The sequence below is a fragment of the Osmerus eperlanus genome, chromosome 28, assembly GCF_963692335.1.
Source record: "Osmerus eperlanus chromosome 28, fOsmEpe2.1, whole genome shotgun sequence".
Lineage (NCBI taxonomy): Eukaryota > Metazoa > Chordata > Actinopteri > Osmeriformes > Osmeridae > Osmerus > Osmerus eperlanus.
Window position 1 is genome coordinate 533,793 of NC_085045.1, and position 15,077 is coordinate 548,869.

Consider the following 15,077-nt stretch of genomic DNA (forward strand, 5'->3'; position numbering starts at 1 on the left):
ACTTCAAATGTAACAATCGAAAAAAATGTTTATTCCTGTCTTTTGTAAAAAATAATAATAAATAAGACTAATTCTTTATGACTGCATTTATGTTAATTCTGAATGAATGTGTTGGTAACATTAATCAGCAATAAAAGTATGAATTAGTCCATCATCGCAAAAAATACAAGGTTATGAGTGCACACTAAGCCAGTGTAATATAAATATTACAATTTAGACATTTTATAATTTAAAAAACATTTAATGGCTTGATAAATTACAACATTATACTCCAGGAAAGTTATGCTCATTGTGTTAGAGTTTCTGGATTTCAGGTCAAAAGGTCATATGATATTTGATGTAAAATGTTGATATCAAATTGTAGAGAAATAGCTTGTGTAACAGATATCAAAACAAAAATGTGATCCAGTTGCGTATCTTTATTGGTTTAGCTGAATTTGGTAAAATATGATTTTCACAGAGCTTTTACAACAACAGAAAACAATAAAAACCTATAAAAACATCGATAGTCTTATTTTCTAGAGCAATACATACATAGATCAGCTACGTCAGAAGGAAACGATGGTTTTGGATCAGGTTGTCATGGTACCAGAAATCAATACCAGTTACAATAGGTATATGGAGGCAAAAAGCTGAAATGTATATTCTGAAATCACCATTACAGTGTAACAATATTAAAGATTATCATACCAACAACTATTCTGTAAAATGCAGAGTGCACAGTATTATTTTTGTATGCTGGCATAAACACGTTTAAAAAGCTACGACATATTTACACCCAAACCACCAGCTTTCCCCTCCTCCAGAACGTCTAGTGCAGTAGTTTTATAGTATATCTATAATAGTAGTTATATTTACCCGGGAAACGTGAAAAACTCTGATTTTCACGATCTCTTTAGTTTTGTTTTCCATCCTCAATCACCAAGCCTGTCTAACTCAGAGGGTTAAGTTTCAATGCTGACCTCTTCTCTCTCTCTCTCTCTCTCTCTCTCTCTCTCGCTCTCGCTCTCTCTCTCTCTCTCTCTCTCTCTCTCTCTCTCTCTCTCTCTGTCTCTCTCTCTCATATTTCCATTTGGCACTCTAACATGCACACACGCACCCAGACAACAATGTATAAATATATATTTATAATTCTCTCTTGTGTCGTTTCAAATTCTACAGTTTAGGCATTCACTAGAGCCTGTAGCCTGCTCCATTTTAGTGCCTCTGAATTTTTGGGCATATGGATAAATGCTAAATAATAATAATAAACAACTTTCTGCCATCTCTGTGCCTCTAATTTCGTTCCCTTTGCACAAGTTTCCATTTCATTGAGGAAGAGATGTGGACTGGTAGGGCCTGTCACGTCTCTGTGCTGACCCCTAGTGGTCATCTGCAGTCTCTGCAGCGTGGGAGAGACTGTCTCAAACTTCCCTGATTCTTGTTTTACCAAAGCCTTGATTGACGTTGTGTTCGATAGCAGATCTTCTAATATCACGATGGAACCAAGAACTACAAAACTTGCATGGGGTCGAAGGATTCAGATATTTTTATTCAGTGCCAGTTGTATTCCTCAGTGGACTGAGATTGAAATTGACCCGAACCCAACAAACTGACTTAATTAACTACTTTTTATTTAATAATCTCCTGAAACACAGTAGTTCATGTATGTCCCCTGGTTTGGGGTTAGTAACTGCAAAAATACTGCCCTTTGTATTTATTTTGTAGTATTGTAGTATTTGTATGTATATATATACTTTATGTATATTTAAACATTGGCATCTTTTTATTCCTTCCCCCTTTTTAAAACAGATTTTTTCATTTTATTTTTTTAACGTTACAGTAACTAAGAATCCGCTTTTAATTGGCCTATTTATATAAATAAGAGTTCATAATAAATATGTAAAAATCACCCTAAACATGACATCGCTTATTGGATAGATATAAGGCGCTCTCTGGCCACAAATGCTGATTTAATCTAGTGTGCTAAATCCTAGTCTCTTCTAGTCCTAAAAAAACGAAATAAACTCTTCATGGTTTAAACCATCCTTGGATTTGCTCAAGGCTTTGTTTCAGCTAAACACAAATCTGGATTCCCTGCTTACAGAACCAGCCTGTTTTGCCGAGTCAGCCTGCCTTGCTTAGATATATCTGACGTTCTGGTAGCGAAGCTGCTGGAGGCTCGTATCTACGGTTCAGTTTGTTAGGTTGCTATGCAGGTGCAGTTTGTTCGGTTGCTATGCAGGTGAAGTTTTCTAAGTGTTTAATTGTAGAGCACTGAATCACGTTGAACAGTCAGTCTGAAGCCTGTGGTGGATGTCAGGTTTGGTGGAGTACATCTCCAGTGGACTAGATCCCTAGGTGACTAGATCCCTAGAGGACTAGATCCCTGGTGGACTAGATCCCTAGTGGACTAGAATCTTAGTGGACTAGATCCCTAGTGGACTAGATCTCTGTGGACTCGATTCTCTCCAGACGGGACGGTCCGGCCCAGGGGGGCACCAGCTGGTGCAGGGCAGGGGCACCCTTCTGCTCCTCGCAGGGGGGGGAGAGGGTGAGGGCGATGGGGGCAGGGAGTGAAGCGGCAGGCAGGGGGAGGAGTGGGGACAGGGCAGGGGGAGGTGGGGGGGAGCTGAAAGAGGAAGGGGGGGTGGCCATCTTGGACCCTAGCTGTCCAACCTGCTTCTCCAACACCTGGTTCTTCTGCAGCGTCTCCACGTAGCTGATCTGCAGCTGCGCCTGGTACTTCAGCACTCGCTCTTTCTCGTCCTGCCAGGTGTGTCGCTCCTGGTGGAAGTTCAGCGCCTGGCGTTCCCTCTGCTGCCTCTCCTGGTGCAGAGCACCCTGGAGCTGCTCCAGCTGCCTGCGCAGATCTGGTTTTTCCTCCCACTGGGCCTCCTGGCGCAGGTGGGGCTCCTGGCGCAGGTGGGCCTCCTGGCCCAGGTGGGCCTCCTGGCGCAGGTGGGTCTCTTGGCGCTGCTGCGCCTCACGCCACTGGGCCTCCTCACACTGCTGCCTCTCCTGCCTCTGGGCCTCCTGCCTCTGGGCCTCCTGCCTCTGGGCCTTGGCCTCATCGCTCTGGAGGCTGAGCAGGGCGTCGGAGCCGAGGGGTGCGGGGGCCGCCTCGGAGGGGTTGCGGGGGCAGTGGAGACCCCAGGGTTGGATGAACCCCATCGTCACCAGGGTCGGGGTCATGACGGGGTCAACCCCGCCCCCCAGCTCCCCCAGAGCCCTCTTCAGCCCCAGAACCTCAGCCTCGAACACGCCCAGCTTCTCCCTGAGGAGGATCACCTGGAGTGGGGACACACACTCACTCAGCACATCCTCTAACCGGGCGAGGCGCGGGGGTTAGAATCCCCCCTGCTCTGCCACTCCTACGTGTATATCACAATATTAAGTGTACTTATATTAAGTACTTATACTAACACCAACAAATAAGTATACATATATAAAATAAAGAGTATATATATATAGTATATATAGTATATTCTAGTGTGTCTTTAGGGCAGCACATCTCCTTCAGGTATGTATATATGTGTATAGTGTATATATATTGTGCATATATAGTGTATATAAGTGTGTGTATAGTGCACCTCCTTCAGAGTCCTCCTCAGCTCTCCCTGGCAGCGCTCCAGCTGCAGGCCGCGGGCGCTGCAGGAGTCCTTGAGGCCCAGCAGGTCCTCCTCCCGCTCCCTCAGCCGGCCCTGCAGCTCCTTCAGCTGCCCCCGCAGCCCCACCATGTCCCCTGCCCGCTGGCTGGCCTCCGCCTGGCTGTCACGCAGCTGCTGCTTCAGCAGGGAGATCTCCCCAGCCTTCTGGCACACCTGACACACACACCACCCGCACACACACCACCCACACACACACCACCCACACACACACCACCCGCACACACACCACCCGCACACACACCACCCACACACACACCACCCGCACACACACCACCCACACACCACCCACACACACACCACCCGCACACCACCCACACACACACCACCCACACACACACCACCCGCACACACACCACCCACACACACACCACCCACACACACACCACCCACACACACCACCCGCACACACACCACCCACACACACACCACCCGCACACACACCACCCGCACACACACCACCCACACACACACCACCCGCACACACACCACCCACACACACCACCCGCACACACACCACCCACACACACACCACCCGCACACACACCACCCGCACACACACCACCCACCCACACACACACCACCCACACACACACCACCCGCACACACACCACCCGCACACACACCACCCACACACACACCACCCACACACACACCACCCACACACACACCACCCGCACACACACCACCCACACACCACGCACACACACCACCCACACACACACCACCCACACACACACCACCCACACACACACCACCCGCACACACACCACCCGCACACACACCACCCACACACACACACCACCCGCACACACACCACCCACACACACACCACTCACACACACACCACCCGCACACCACCCACACACACACCACCCACACACACACCACCCACACACACACCACCCGCACACACACCACCCGCACACACACCACCCACACACACACACCACCCGCACACACACCACCCACACACACACCACCCACACACACACCACCCGCACACCACCCACACACACACCACCCACACACACACCACCCGCACACCACCCACACACACACCACCCACACACACACCACCCACACACACACCACCCGCACACACACCACCCACACACACACCACCCACACACACACCACCCGCACACATTTCTGATGAGTGTTTCCCTGCTAACTACCTCAGAGGACCTTAATGTGTCTCATGTAGACTCTCCTCACTTGGTCTCAGCTCCCCCCTCCTCACCTCCCACTTGGTCTCAGCTCCCCCCTCCTCACCTCCCACTTGGTCTCAGCTCCCCCCTCCTCACCTCCCACTTGGTCTCAGCTCCCCCCTCCTCACCTCCCACTTGGTCTCAGCTCCCCCCTCCTCACCTCCCACTTGGTCTCAGCTCCCCCCTCCTCACCTCCCACTTGGTCTCAGCTCCCCCCTCCTCACCTCCCACTTGGTCTCAGCTCCCCCCTCCTCACCTCCCACTTGGTCTCAGCTCCCCCCTCCTCACTTCCCACTTGGTCTCAGCTCCCCCCTCCTCACCTCCCACTTGGTCTCAGCTCCCCCCTCCTCACCTCCCACTTGGTCTCAGCTCCCCCCTCCTCACCTCCCACTTGGTCTCAGCTCCCCCCTCCTCACCTCCCACTTGGTCTCCTCCAGGCGGGGCAGGATGTCAGCCTGCTCCTTCCTGTAATCCAAACACTTCCTCTCCAGCTCCTCTCTCTGGGCGAGCAGAGCGGCCATCTCTTCCTGCAGCCGTCGCTTGTCCTGCGACAGACGCGTGATCTGGGCCTGCAGTGCATTCTGGGAGCGCTGGGCGCGCCGTGTCACCTGTGGACAGGACAGAAACGTGTAGAAGTGAGTTTAGTTTAGTGGTTAGAGCATTGACCATAGATTGAGAGATTGCGTGTGTGGTGAATGTGTGTGTTTGTAGCGTGTGTGTGTGTGGTGAATGTGTGTATGTGTGTGTTTGTAGCGTGTGTGTGTGTACCTGCTGCAGGCGGGAGGCGTGTGTGTACCTGCTGCAGGCGTGAGGCGTGTGTGTGTGTACCTGCTGCAGGCGGGAGGTGTGTGTGTGTACCTGCTGCAGGCGGGAGGTGTGTGTGTGTACCTGCTGCAGGCGGGAGGTGTGTGTGTGTACCTGCTGCAGGCGGGAGGTGTGTGTGTGTACCTGCTGCAGGCGGGAGGTGTGTGTGTGTACCTGCTGCAGGCGGGAGGCGTGTGTGTGTACCTGCTGCAGGCGGGAGGTGTGTGTGTGTACCTGCTGCAGGCGGGAGGTGTGTGTGTGTACCTGCTGCAGGCGGGAGGCGTGTGTGTGTGTGTGTACCTGCTGTAGGCGTGAGGTGTGTGTGTGTGTGTACCTGCTGCAGGCGGGAGGTGTGTGTGTGTACCTGCTGCAGGCGGGAGGCGTGTGTGTGTGTGTGTACCTGCTGTAGGCGTGAGGTGTATGTGTGTGTGTACCTGCTGCAGGCGGGAGGTGTGTGTGTGTACCTGCTGCAGGCGGGAGGCGTGTGTGTGTGTGTGTACCTGCTGTAGGCGTGAGGTGTATGTGTGTGTGTACCTGCTGCAGGCGGGAGGTGTGTGTGTGTACCTGCTGCAGGCGGGAGGCATAGTTCTGTCGTAGCTCTTCCATCTGGCGCTCCCACACCCGCTGCTTCTCCTCAAACACCTGGACGATGGCTGCCTCACTCTGGTCCAGGTTACGACGCATGTGGAGCACCTGGAGGAGGAGAGGAGGGGGAGGGGGAGCACAAACAATTCTACATTCATTCTATAGATTCACTGAAAACTTAGGGAGGAAATGGGAGCATGAGGAGAGAGGGTACAGGGAGGAGATGGGAGGATGAGGAGAGAGGGTACAGGGAGGAGATGGGAGGATGAGGAGAGAGGGTACAGGGAGGAGATGGGAGGATGAGGAGAGAGGGTACAGGGAGGAGATGGGAGGATGAGGAGAGAGGGTACAGGGAGGAGATGGGAGGATGAGGAGAGAGGGTACAGGGAGGAGATGGGAGGATGAGGAGAGAGGGTACAGGGAGGAGATGGGAGGATGAGGATGGAGGGTACAGGGAGGAGATGGGAGGATGAGGAGAGAGGGTACAGGGAGGAGATGGGAGGATGAGGATGGAGGGTACAGGGAGGAGATGGGAGGATGAGGATGGAGGGTACAGGGCTACGGGACCAAGTTTTCACCTCCTGCTCCTTCTCCCACAGTCTGTCCTCCAGGTCCTGGATGATGTCATCAGAGGAAGGGGAGGGGCGGAGGGGAGCGGGGGCATCGCCCAGGTGGCTCAGCCTCTGATTGGATGAGGAGCTTTTCCCCGAGGAGGAGTGGCCACTGTCCGAGGCACCGTTCTTTTGGACACAGGTCACATGATCAAGAAGACACACACCCTCACCTCATGTACAGGAAGTGCATTTGATTAAATACTTACTAATACAGCTGTGCTGTACTATCCTGTACTATACAGTACTGTATTGTACTATCCTGTACTATACAGTACTGTATTGTACTATCCTGTACTATAAAGTACTGTGTTGTACTATCCTGTACTATACAGTACTGTATTGTACTATCCTGTACTATACAGTACTGTATTGTACTATCCTGTACTATAAAGTACTGTGTTGTACTATCCTGTACTATACAGTACTGTGTTGTACTATCCGGTATTATACAGTACTGTGTTGTACTATCCTGTACTATACAGTACTGTGTTGTACTATCCGGTATTATACAGTACTGTGTTGTAGTATCCTATACTCTCATGCTGTGCTGGTACAGACCTGGTATCCAGGTGTGTCCAGGTGGTAGCCCAGCCTCTCCAGGACATGAGGTGCTGCCTGGGTGCCCAGCCTGTTGATGTGGCTGGTGGAGGCGCTGAGAAGGGCCAGGGGGGCTAGGGGGGCCGGGGGCCCGGACCCTGAGGCAGCGTAAGTGGGCAGGCTGGTCAGGGAGTCGGACATGCCTCCCTGGGGGCCCCCAGCCTCGTTCCCCCCGCCTCCCTCCGCCTGCCGCCCCCTCACAGGGCTCTCCTGGTCCAGGAGCAAGGCCTCAGGCATCTCCTCTCCTCCTCCCTCCCTGCGCCCCCCCGCGGGCCTCCCCCCCTCCCCCCTGCCCTCCCCCCCCATCTGGCCCACCAGGTTCTGCATAGAGTGGAAGCTCTTGGGGACCACCGGCTTGAAGGCCGACGGGCGAACGAGCCCAGAGTTGTTCTGCAAAGAGACAGAGGAGAGGGAGAGAAAGAGAGACCGTTTACTTGCAAACAAATTGCAAAACATCAAAAAGAAAAATATAAAAGACATGACACAAACCCAAAACTAAACTGAAAGGTTGGTACCAACCTGCTCCAGTTTCCCAGACACAGGCAGGATCTTGGGGGGGTTGATCTCCTGGTCGGTCCTGACCCTCATGTCCCTGTGATGAGGCTGGGTGTCCTGGTCAGTCCTGACTCTGTGATGAGGCTGGGTGTCCTGGTCAGTCCTGACTCTGTGATGAGGCTGGGTGTCCTGGTCAGTCCTGACTCTGTGATGAGGTTGGGTGTCCTGGTCAGTCCTGACTCTGTGATGAGGCTGGGTGTCCTGGTCAGTCTTGACCCCCATGTCTCTGTGATGAGGCTGGGTGTCCTGGTCAGTCCTGACCCCCATGTCTCTGTGATGAGGCTGGGTGTTCTGGTCAGTCCTGACCCCCATGTCTCTGTGATGAGGCTGGGTGTCCTGGTCAGTCCTGACCCCCATGTCTCTGTGATGAGGCTGGGTGTTCTGGTCAGTCCTGACCCCCATGTCTCTGTGATGAGGCTGGGTGTCCTGGTCAGTCCTGACCCCCATGTCTCTGTGATGAGGCTGGGTGTCCTGGTCAGTCCTGACCCCCATGTCTCTGTGATGAGGCTGGGTGTTCTGGTCAGTCCTGACCCCCATGTCTCTGTGATGAGGCTGGGTGTCCTGGTCAGTCCTGACCCCCATGTCTCTGTGACGAGGCTGGGTGTCCTGGTCGGTCCTGACTCTGTGATGAGGCTGGGTCGCTGCCCCTGCACTCTTCTCTGCCCCCTCCACCACATTACCACACACTTCCAGACTCACTCCTCCATCTCCCTCTCTCTCTCTCTCCCTCTCTCCCCTCTCTCTCTCCCTCTCTCCCCTCTCTCGCTCCCTCTCCTTCTCTCTGTCCATCCTCTCTCTCTCCCTCTCACGATTTCTCTCTGCACGCTCTCTCTCCCTTTCCCTCTCTCTGTTCCTCTCCCTCTCTCTCTCCCTCTCCAGCCTCTCTCTCTCCCAGTCTCTCTCCCTCTCTCTACCCCGCTCGCCCCTCTCTCTCTCCCTCTCCCTCCTGGCACCTTCCGCACCCCCCTCCCCGCGGTGTCCATTTGCCCCGCCCCCCACCGAGCGCTCTACGTTGGCGGTGGAGGTGAGCTCGCAGCCGTTTGGCCGGTCTGTCCCGGTGCAGGTGTCCGTCCCGGTGCCAATGCTAATGCTTCCTCGTTCGTCGCTGGACGCCGTTCCCTCAGAGACGGTTGCCGGGGGGTGGGGCAGCCGTTCTGCGCTGCTGCTGCGGTCGGCAGGGCAACTGCGGGAGAGAGGCGGGGCTCGGGGAAGCGTGGTCCTAGTGCCCACAGATTTCATGGCAAACTCCTGTTCCCCCGCCACCCCACTGCCAACACTTCCCATCCTAGGGTCAGGGGTCAGGGTTGCTGGGGGGGTCACACATAAACTACTCTAAAGTGGTTAGGGTCCATACAGGATGAGGGGGGCACCTGAGGCAAACTCACTATAGAGAGAGAGAAAGGGGGGGGGGAGAGGGAGGGATAGAGGAAGAGAGGGAGAGATAATTATACATAGATATACAGACTGAGCACACGCAAATTCACATCTTGTGTGAGAGTGTGTGTGTGTGTGAGTGTGTTTGAGTGTGTGAGTGTGTGTGTGATTGCATCATCATGAGACAAACTGCAAACTTCCTACACATCACGACTATCTGATGGACATCACTAACATTCATGTAACATCCTCATAAGAGCTTAGACTGAGAACATCACACTGACATGATCTGTGTGTGTGTGCGTGTGTGTGGAGGGCAGGGGGGATGAATACCCATCAAATTGTTGTTAACACCATAGTGTGATAATACTTTAGCATATTTAGCAGTTGCACTGGGAAGAGAGAGGAGGAGAGATACAGAGCGAGAGATAAAGAGATACAGAGAGAGTGAGAGTGATACAGGAAGTGAGAGAGAGAGTGAGTGACATACAGAGAGAGACAGAGTGAGAGGCGACTACTAGGACGTAGACACCTGGGACACACTGCTGCGAAGCCAGACGCACACCGGTCACCAAGCCTTTCACCTCCTCCTCTGAGCTTTCCTTTTTCACATTTAAAGCTGACATGGTACATAAACATGGCATAGGCTATATTTAGGCAACTTGTAATTCCAACAGCCGTCGCAGCATAACATAACGTGGCAACATTTGTCTTTTTTTGCCGTATCTTTATAAAATACGTGCTGTGGGTCATACAACTCCATGTAGGCCTAGGCTACTTCTCAACTTCAATGATTAACTTTGTTAGTATAGATCAGTATAACAGTTCTTAAGAATAACTGATGAGTGCATGTGTATGACTGTTTCATGTGGTAGCACAAGTGATGAGTACATGTGAGGAATTTGGCCCTAGACGGCCTCTCATACTTTCAGGAATTTCGCCCTAGAAGGCCTGTCATAGACTACATTAGGCCTATTCCACTCGTCCTCTTTCCTACTTCACTCCATCTTTATTTGCATGTGGAGGTGTGTAGTTGTGGAATAAACTGCCTCCTTACTGTCGCTGTCCATCCCCCCCGCCCCCCAATCTCTCTCACGACTCCCTCCCTCGCACCCCTGCTTCCCACCCCAACAAGCGGTTAGGGCGGCTGATGCAGTACCCGCACGAAGATTGACACGACCGCTCTTCGCTATTAACGGCTTCGGTGGGAAAATTCATATTTGTTGGCGAACATGCATAATACGCTATGCTCATGCTATTGACCGTCTTGTCACGCAGTGTGTTTGATCTAGCGGCCGTATCATCTCGTCAGATCATCACGATACTCACTGTTTGCAGCACCTCGCGACACGAAACAGATGTCTGTTACAAAAAGACTGACAAGGCCAGCTTCGCTGGGTTTCGAAAATGCTGTCAAGTGTCCGTTTTCTCCGTGTTACAGTCCTCGGTCGCAGTCGGTGCTGGATGCTGATGATGGAGTCAGCGTCGGATGCGTGCATCAGCTGAGAGACACACCCCCAGTCGACCACACCCCTTCAGCTGAACAGAAACGCCCCCTTGAGACACGCAATTCAACTGCACATGCACACGTTCATAGAGAAACTGACAGCATCAGTATCATACTATACCCTTCCCACCCTGGCCACTCCCTGTTCCAGCTACTCCCCTCCGGCAGAAGGCTGCGGTCCATCAGGACCAAAACCTCACGCCATAAGAACAGTTTCTTTCCATCTGCTACTGGCCTCTTCAACAAGGCCAAGGACTCCCATTGACATTCATTCATTATTTAACCCAGTGTTTGCACCTAACTGCCACAGTATATTCCGTGTTTATATAACATACATGGCGAACAAACCGAATTCTGATTCTGATTCTGTACTTTCGGTAGGCTAGGCCTATTTAGGCCTATCACATGATAGACCTTTATTAGACATACTTGTTATAACTCTAACAGCAGGAACCTGCCTTGCCTGTTCAACACACTGCCTCTTTTACATAACCTCTAATATAGGCTATTTTAACAACACCTCTAATATAGGATACTTTAACAACACCTCTAATATAGGCTACTTTAACATCACCTCTAATATAGGATACTTTAACAACACCTCTAATATAGGATACTTTAACAACACCTCTAATATAGGCTACTTTAACATCACCTCTAATATAGGATACTTTAACATCACCTCTAATATAGGCTACTTTAACATCACCTCTAATATAGGATACTTTAACAACACCTCTAATATAGGATACTTTAACAACACCTCTAATATAGGCTACTTTAACATCACCTCTAATATAGGATACTTTAACATCACCTCTAATATAGGCTACTTTAACAACACCTCTAATATAGGATACTTTAACACTACCTCTAATATAGGCTACTTTAACTTCACCTCTAATATAGGATACTTTAACACCTTCTGCCGCTTCACTGCACGTCCTTGGACACTGAGACAGACACCGACCAAACTTCAACTTCAAACATATTAGAGTACCTGGTTCACGAGATAGCTTCATCAAGCCACACAGATTCCTGGCATTCTAGTAAGGTTTGAAAGACAAATACAGCGAGTTCTGCGGAGGAGATCTTTATTGGTAATTTAGTATGGCTCAGGGCCCAGGGTGACAGAGTAACACAGCCAATGTGATGCTGGGATTCAGCCAGGACAAAACAGTGACTCTTACACAAACTCACACATGAAAGCCTGATTCCAATAAACACACAGGATGCATATGCTCTCCCATGACTTGACAGCCCAGCCTACACAAAGCTGTAGTAGTAGGTTAAGCGGCCCTTCTTCAAAGAACACTCCACCCTGTTATTGCTTCCATTGCTGATGGTGTGGGAGCAGGTTCCCAGGTGATCGTTGACCTTGAGGTCCTTATCCCACACCTCCAACTTCAGACTGGCGCCGGCCTTCACGTCGGTGAAGGTGAACTCGTTGCTCCAGGAAGGGTTGTGGTTGTTGTCGATGATGTCGGTCTGGCCCCCAGACACCGCACCGCACCACACCTTCACGTAGACGTCAGGAGCGCTGGTGGCGTCTCCACTGAGCCCCGATCCTCTCAGGCCCCAGACTTTGACGGTGCCGCAGTGGACGGTGGCCAGGGCAGAGAGGAGGAACACACCCAGGGTGAGAGAGGAAGCCATGATGCTCAGAGGACTGGTTCGCTGCTCAGGGGGAGAGACAGGAAACAAGGATGGGATATCAGGGGGAACGATGAAAACCTTTCCATTCTCTGCCACTATTCAGTCATGTAAAGTCAGCTCGTCAGAGCATGAAATGTATGAATATCAATGGTCAGCCAGTACAGAAGCCCTTACCTGTATGGTGTCAGGATGGTCTTCTGTTTTGCGTCCAGAATGTCCTTCTGCAGGTCTCTTCTTTATAAAGACCACCCACCTGGCACACATCACCATGTTGCAACCTTGGGTGCTTTGTGAGAATGGGCAGTGTTTCAACAGGTGAATTAAAAAAAACATTCTTGTTTGTCGGATTTGTGTATGCCTTTCCATTACATCATTTACTACGCCAGGCCAGGATAATTATTATGTTTATAAAATGCAGGATTCCTGTACATTTCTGGTCTTTCTGTGTTTCTGTGGAGACCAGAGTCACACCTCTAAAAGTTAATGGATGAAAACAAATGTCAATGTAATGTGTTCAGTTTTATCATCCAGCACCATACTACACATGTTCTAACATCCCATATTATTTGTCCCTTCAAGCTCTCACAAAAGCACTTTTTACATTAATAACGTTTCTTATTATTCTTGACTGTAACCCACAGTGGTCTGTACTGAGAAGCCAGAGTGAGTTTCTCAGAAGTGGGTGTCAACATGTTTCAACAGACTTATCGTGCCAGTTACAAGTGAGAATGGGCTGGGGTTCAACATGTGTTCATGAAGTTGTCTGGTTTATTGTCAAATATATCTCAGCTCTCATATACTAATAAGTGAGCTTTCTTTAGATGAGATGGCTTGTGTGTGCGCACAATGTATGTCAGAAATGCAGAGGGACAAGCAGCAGAAAGTAACACTTAGGGAAGGTTAAAGAAGGGGGTTAGGTTGGTTATCAATATTACTGATGTGCGGCATGAGGGGCGTCCATCACAGTCTCTATAAGACACACCTGTTAGAATCTGTTTGATCTCCATCCATATCAATTCTATATCAAATTAAGTATCAGACAGACTTTGAGATTGTTATGGATAACATGCAAGGTTGTTAAACTTAGCTAGCTGATGTGTCAGTTTGTCAGCCCTCAGACCCTCTAAAAGCAGGAACCTGCCTTGCCTGTTCAACACACTGCGTCTTTTACATCACCTCTAATATAGGATACTTTAACATCACCTTTAATATAGGATACTTTAACATCACCTCTAATATAGGCTACTTTAACACCACCTCTAATATAGGCTACTTTAACACCACCTCTAATATAGGATACTTTAACTTCACCTTTAATATAGGATACTTTAACATCACCTCTAATATAGGATACTTTAACTTCACCTTTAATATAGGATACTTTAACATCACCTCTAATATAGGCTACTTTAACATCACCTCTAATATAGGATACTTTAACTTCACCTCTAATATAGGATACTTTAACTTCACCTCTAATATAGGATACTTTAACATCACCTCTAATATAGGCTACTTTAACTTCACCTCTAATATAGGATACTTTAACATCACCTCTAATATAGGCTACTTTAACACTACCTCTAATATAGGCTACTTTAACATCACCTCTAATATAGGATACTTTAACAACACCTCTAATATAGGCTACTTTAACATCACCTCTAATATAGGATACTTTAACACCTTCTGCCGCTTCACTGCACGTCCTTGGACACTGAGACAGACACCTGCCAAACTTCAACTTCAAACATTATCATTCATATAATTCTTATCCTTATTCTTATATATATTTAATTTTGTGTTTAAATTGTTTTATTCTTAGATTGTTTAGTTCTTAGGAATGGTTAAACTTCTGTACCTTTACTTAATTTAAGATTCGTATATGTTTAGTGTTGCACCTCCCTGCCACAGTAAATTCCGTGTTTGTATAACATACATGGCGAATAAACCGAATTCTGATTCTGATATTAGAGTACATGGTTCACTAGACAGCCTGATCAAGCCACACCCACACACAGATTCCTGGCATTCTAGTAAGGTTTGAAAGACAATACAGCAAGTTAACTCTTAATTTGTTTTAAGATGTGTTTCGTTTCATGGAAAGCTTGAAGTAAATAAGGAGTTAAACGAGCCGCTGGTTTCTGTGGAGAGCTAAGGGCACAGAAGTGTGTTTATTTAGGAGAGCAGTGTGTGATATTTCATGGACTCTGATCAGGTATAGTAAGTGCATGGCAGATGAAAAAAAACTGTCTCTCTATCACCCATGCTCACTGATCACTGTGATAGCATGATTCATCAAACAAGTACAAAATATTTACAAAATACAAATTATAGTTTTTTGTATATCAAAGGTGGACTTATTTACAGGTAAAAGTAGCAGTTTAGCATCCGACTAGCCTGGAGAGTGTAGATGATGGGCTGTACTGACTTCCAGAAGGGTGGAACACAGTGAGGGAGAGGGTGGAACACAGTGAGGGGTGGAACACTGAGGGAGAGGGTGGAACACTGAGGGAGAGGGTGGAAC

The 15,077-nt window shown here is 49.5% G+C and overlaps 2 protein-coding genes across 2 annotated transcripts; both read right to left on the reverse strand.

Annotated features, from left to right (window-relative positions):
- Positions 1 to 404: 404 nt before the first annotated feature.
- Positions 405 to 8,735, reverse strand: lzts3b (leucine zipper, putative tumor suppressor family member 3b). Its single transcript, XM_062454806.1, has 7 exons — positions 7,978 to 8,735; positions 7,420 to 7,848; positions 6,826 to 6,987; positions 6,227 to 6,355; positions 5,275 to 5,466; positions 3,573 to 3,803; positions 405 to 3,270 (listed from the first exon to the last, which is right to left on the reverse strand). Exons 1-7 carry the CDS (start codon positions 8,593 to 8,595, stop codon positions 2,425 to 2,427), a joined length of 2,607 nt encoding a protein of 868 aa, XP_062310790.1. The 5' UTR covers positions 8,596 to 8,735; the 3' UTR covers positions 405 to 2,424.
- A 3,244-nt stretch (positions 8,736 to 11,979) lies between these two features.
- LOC134015310 (perforin-1-like) lies at positions 11,980 to 12,582 on the reverse strand. Its single transcript, XM_062454748.1, has one exon. It carries the CDS (start codon positions 12,548 to 12,550, stop codon positions 12,161 to 12,163), a length of 390 nt encoding a protein of 129 aa, XP_062310732.1. The 5' UTR covers positions 12,551 to 12,582; the 3' UTR covers positions 11,980 to 12,160.
- Positions 12,583 to 15,077: the final 2,495 nt, after the last annotated feature.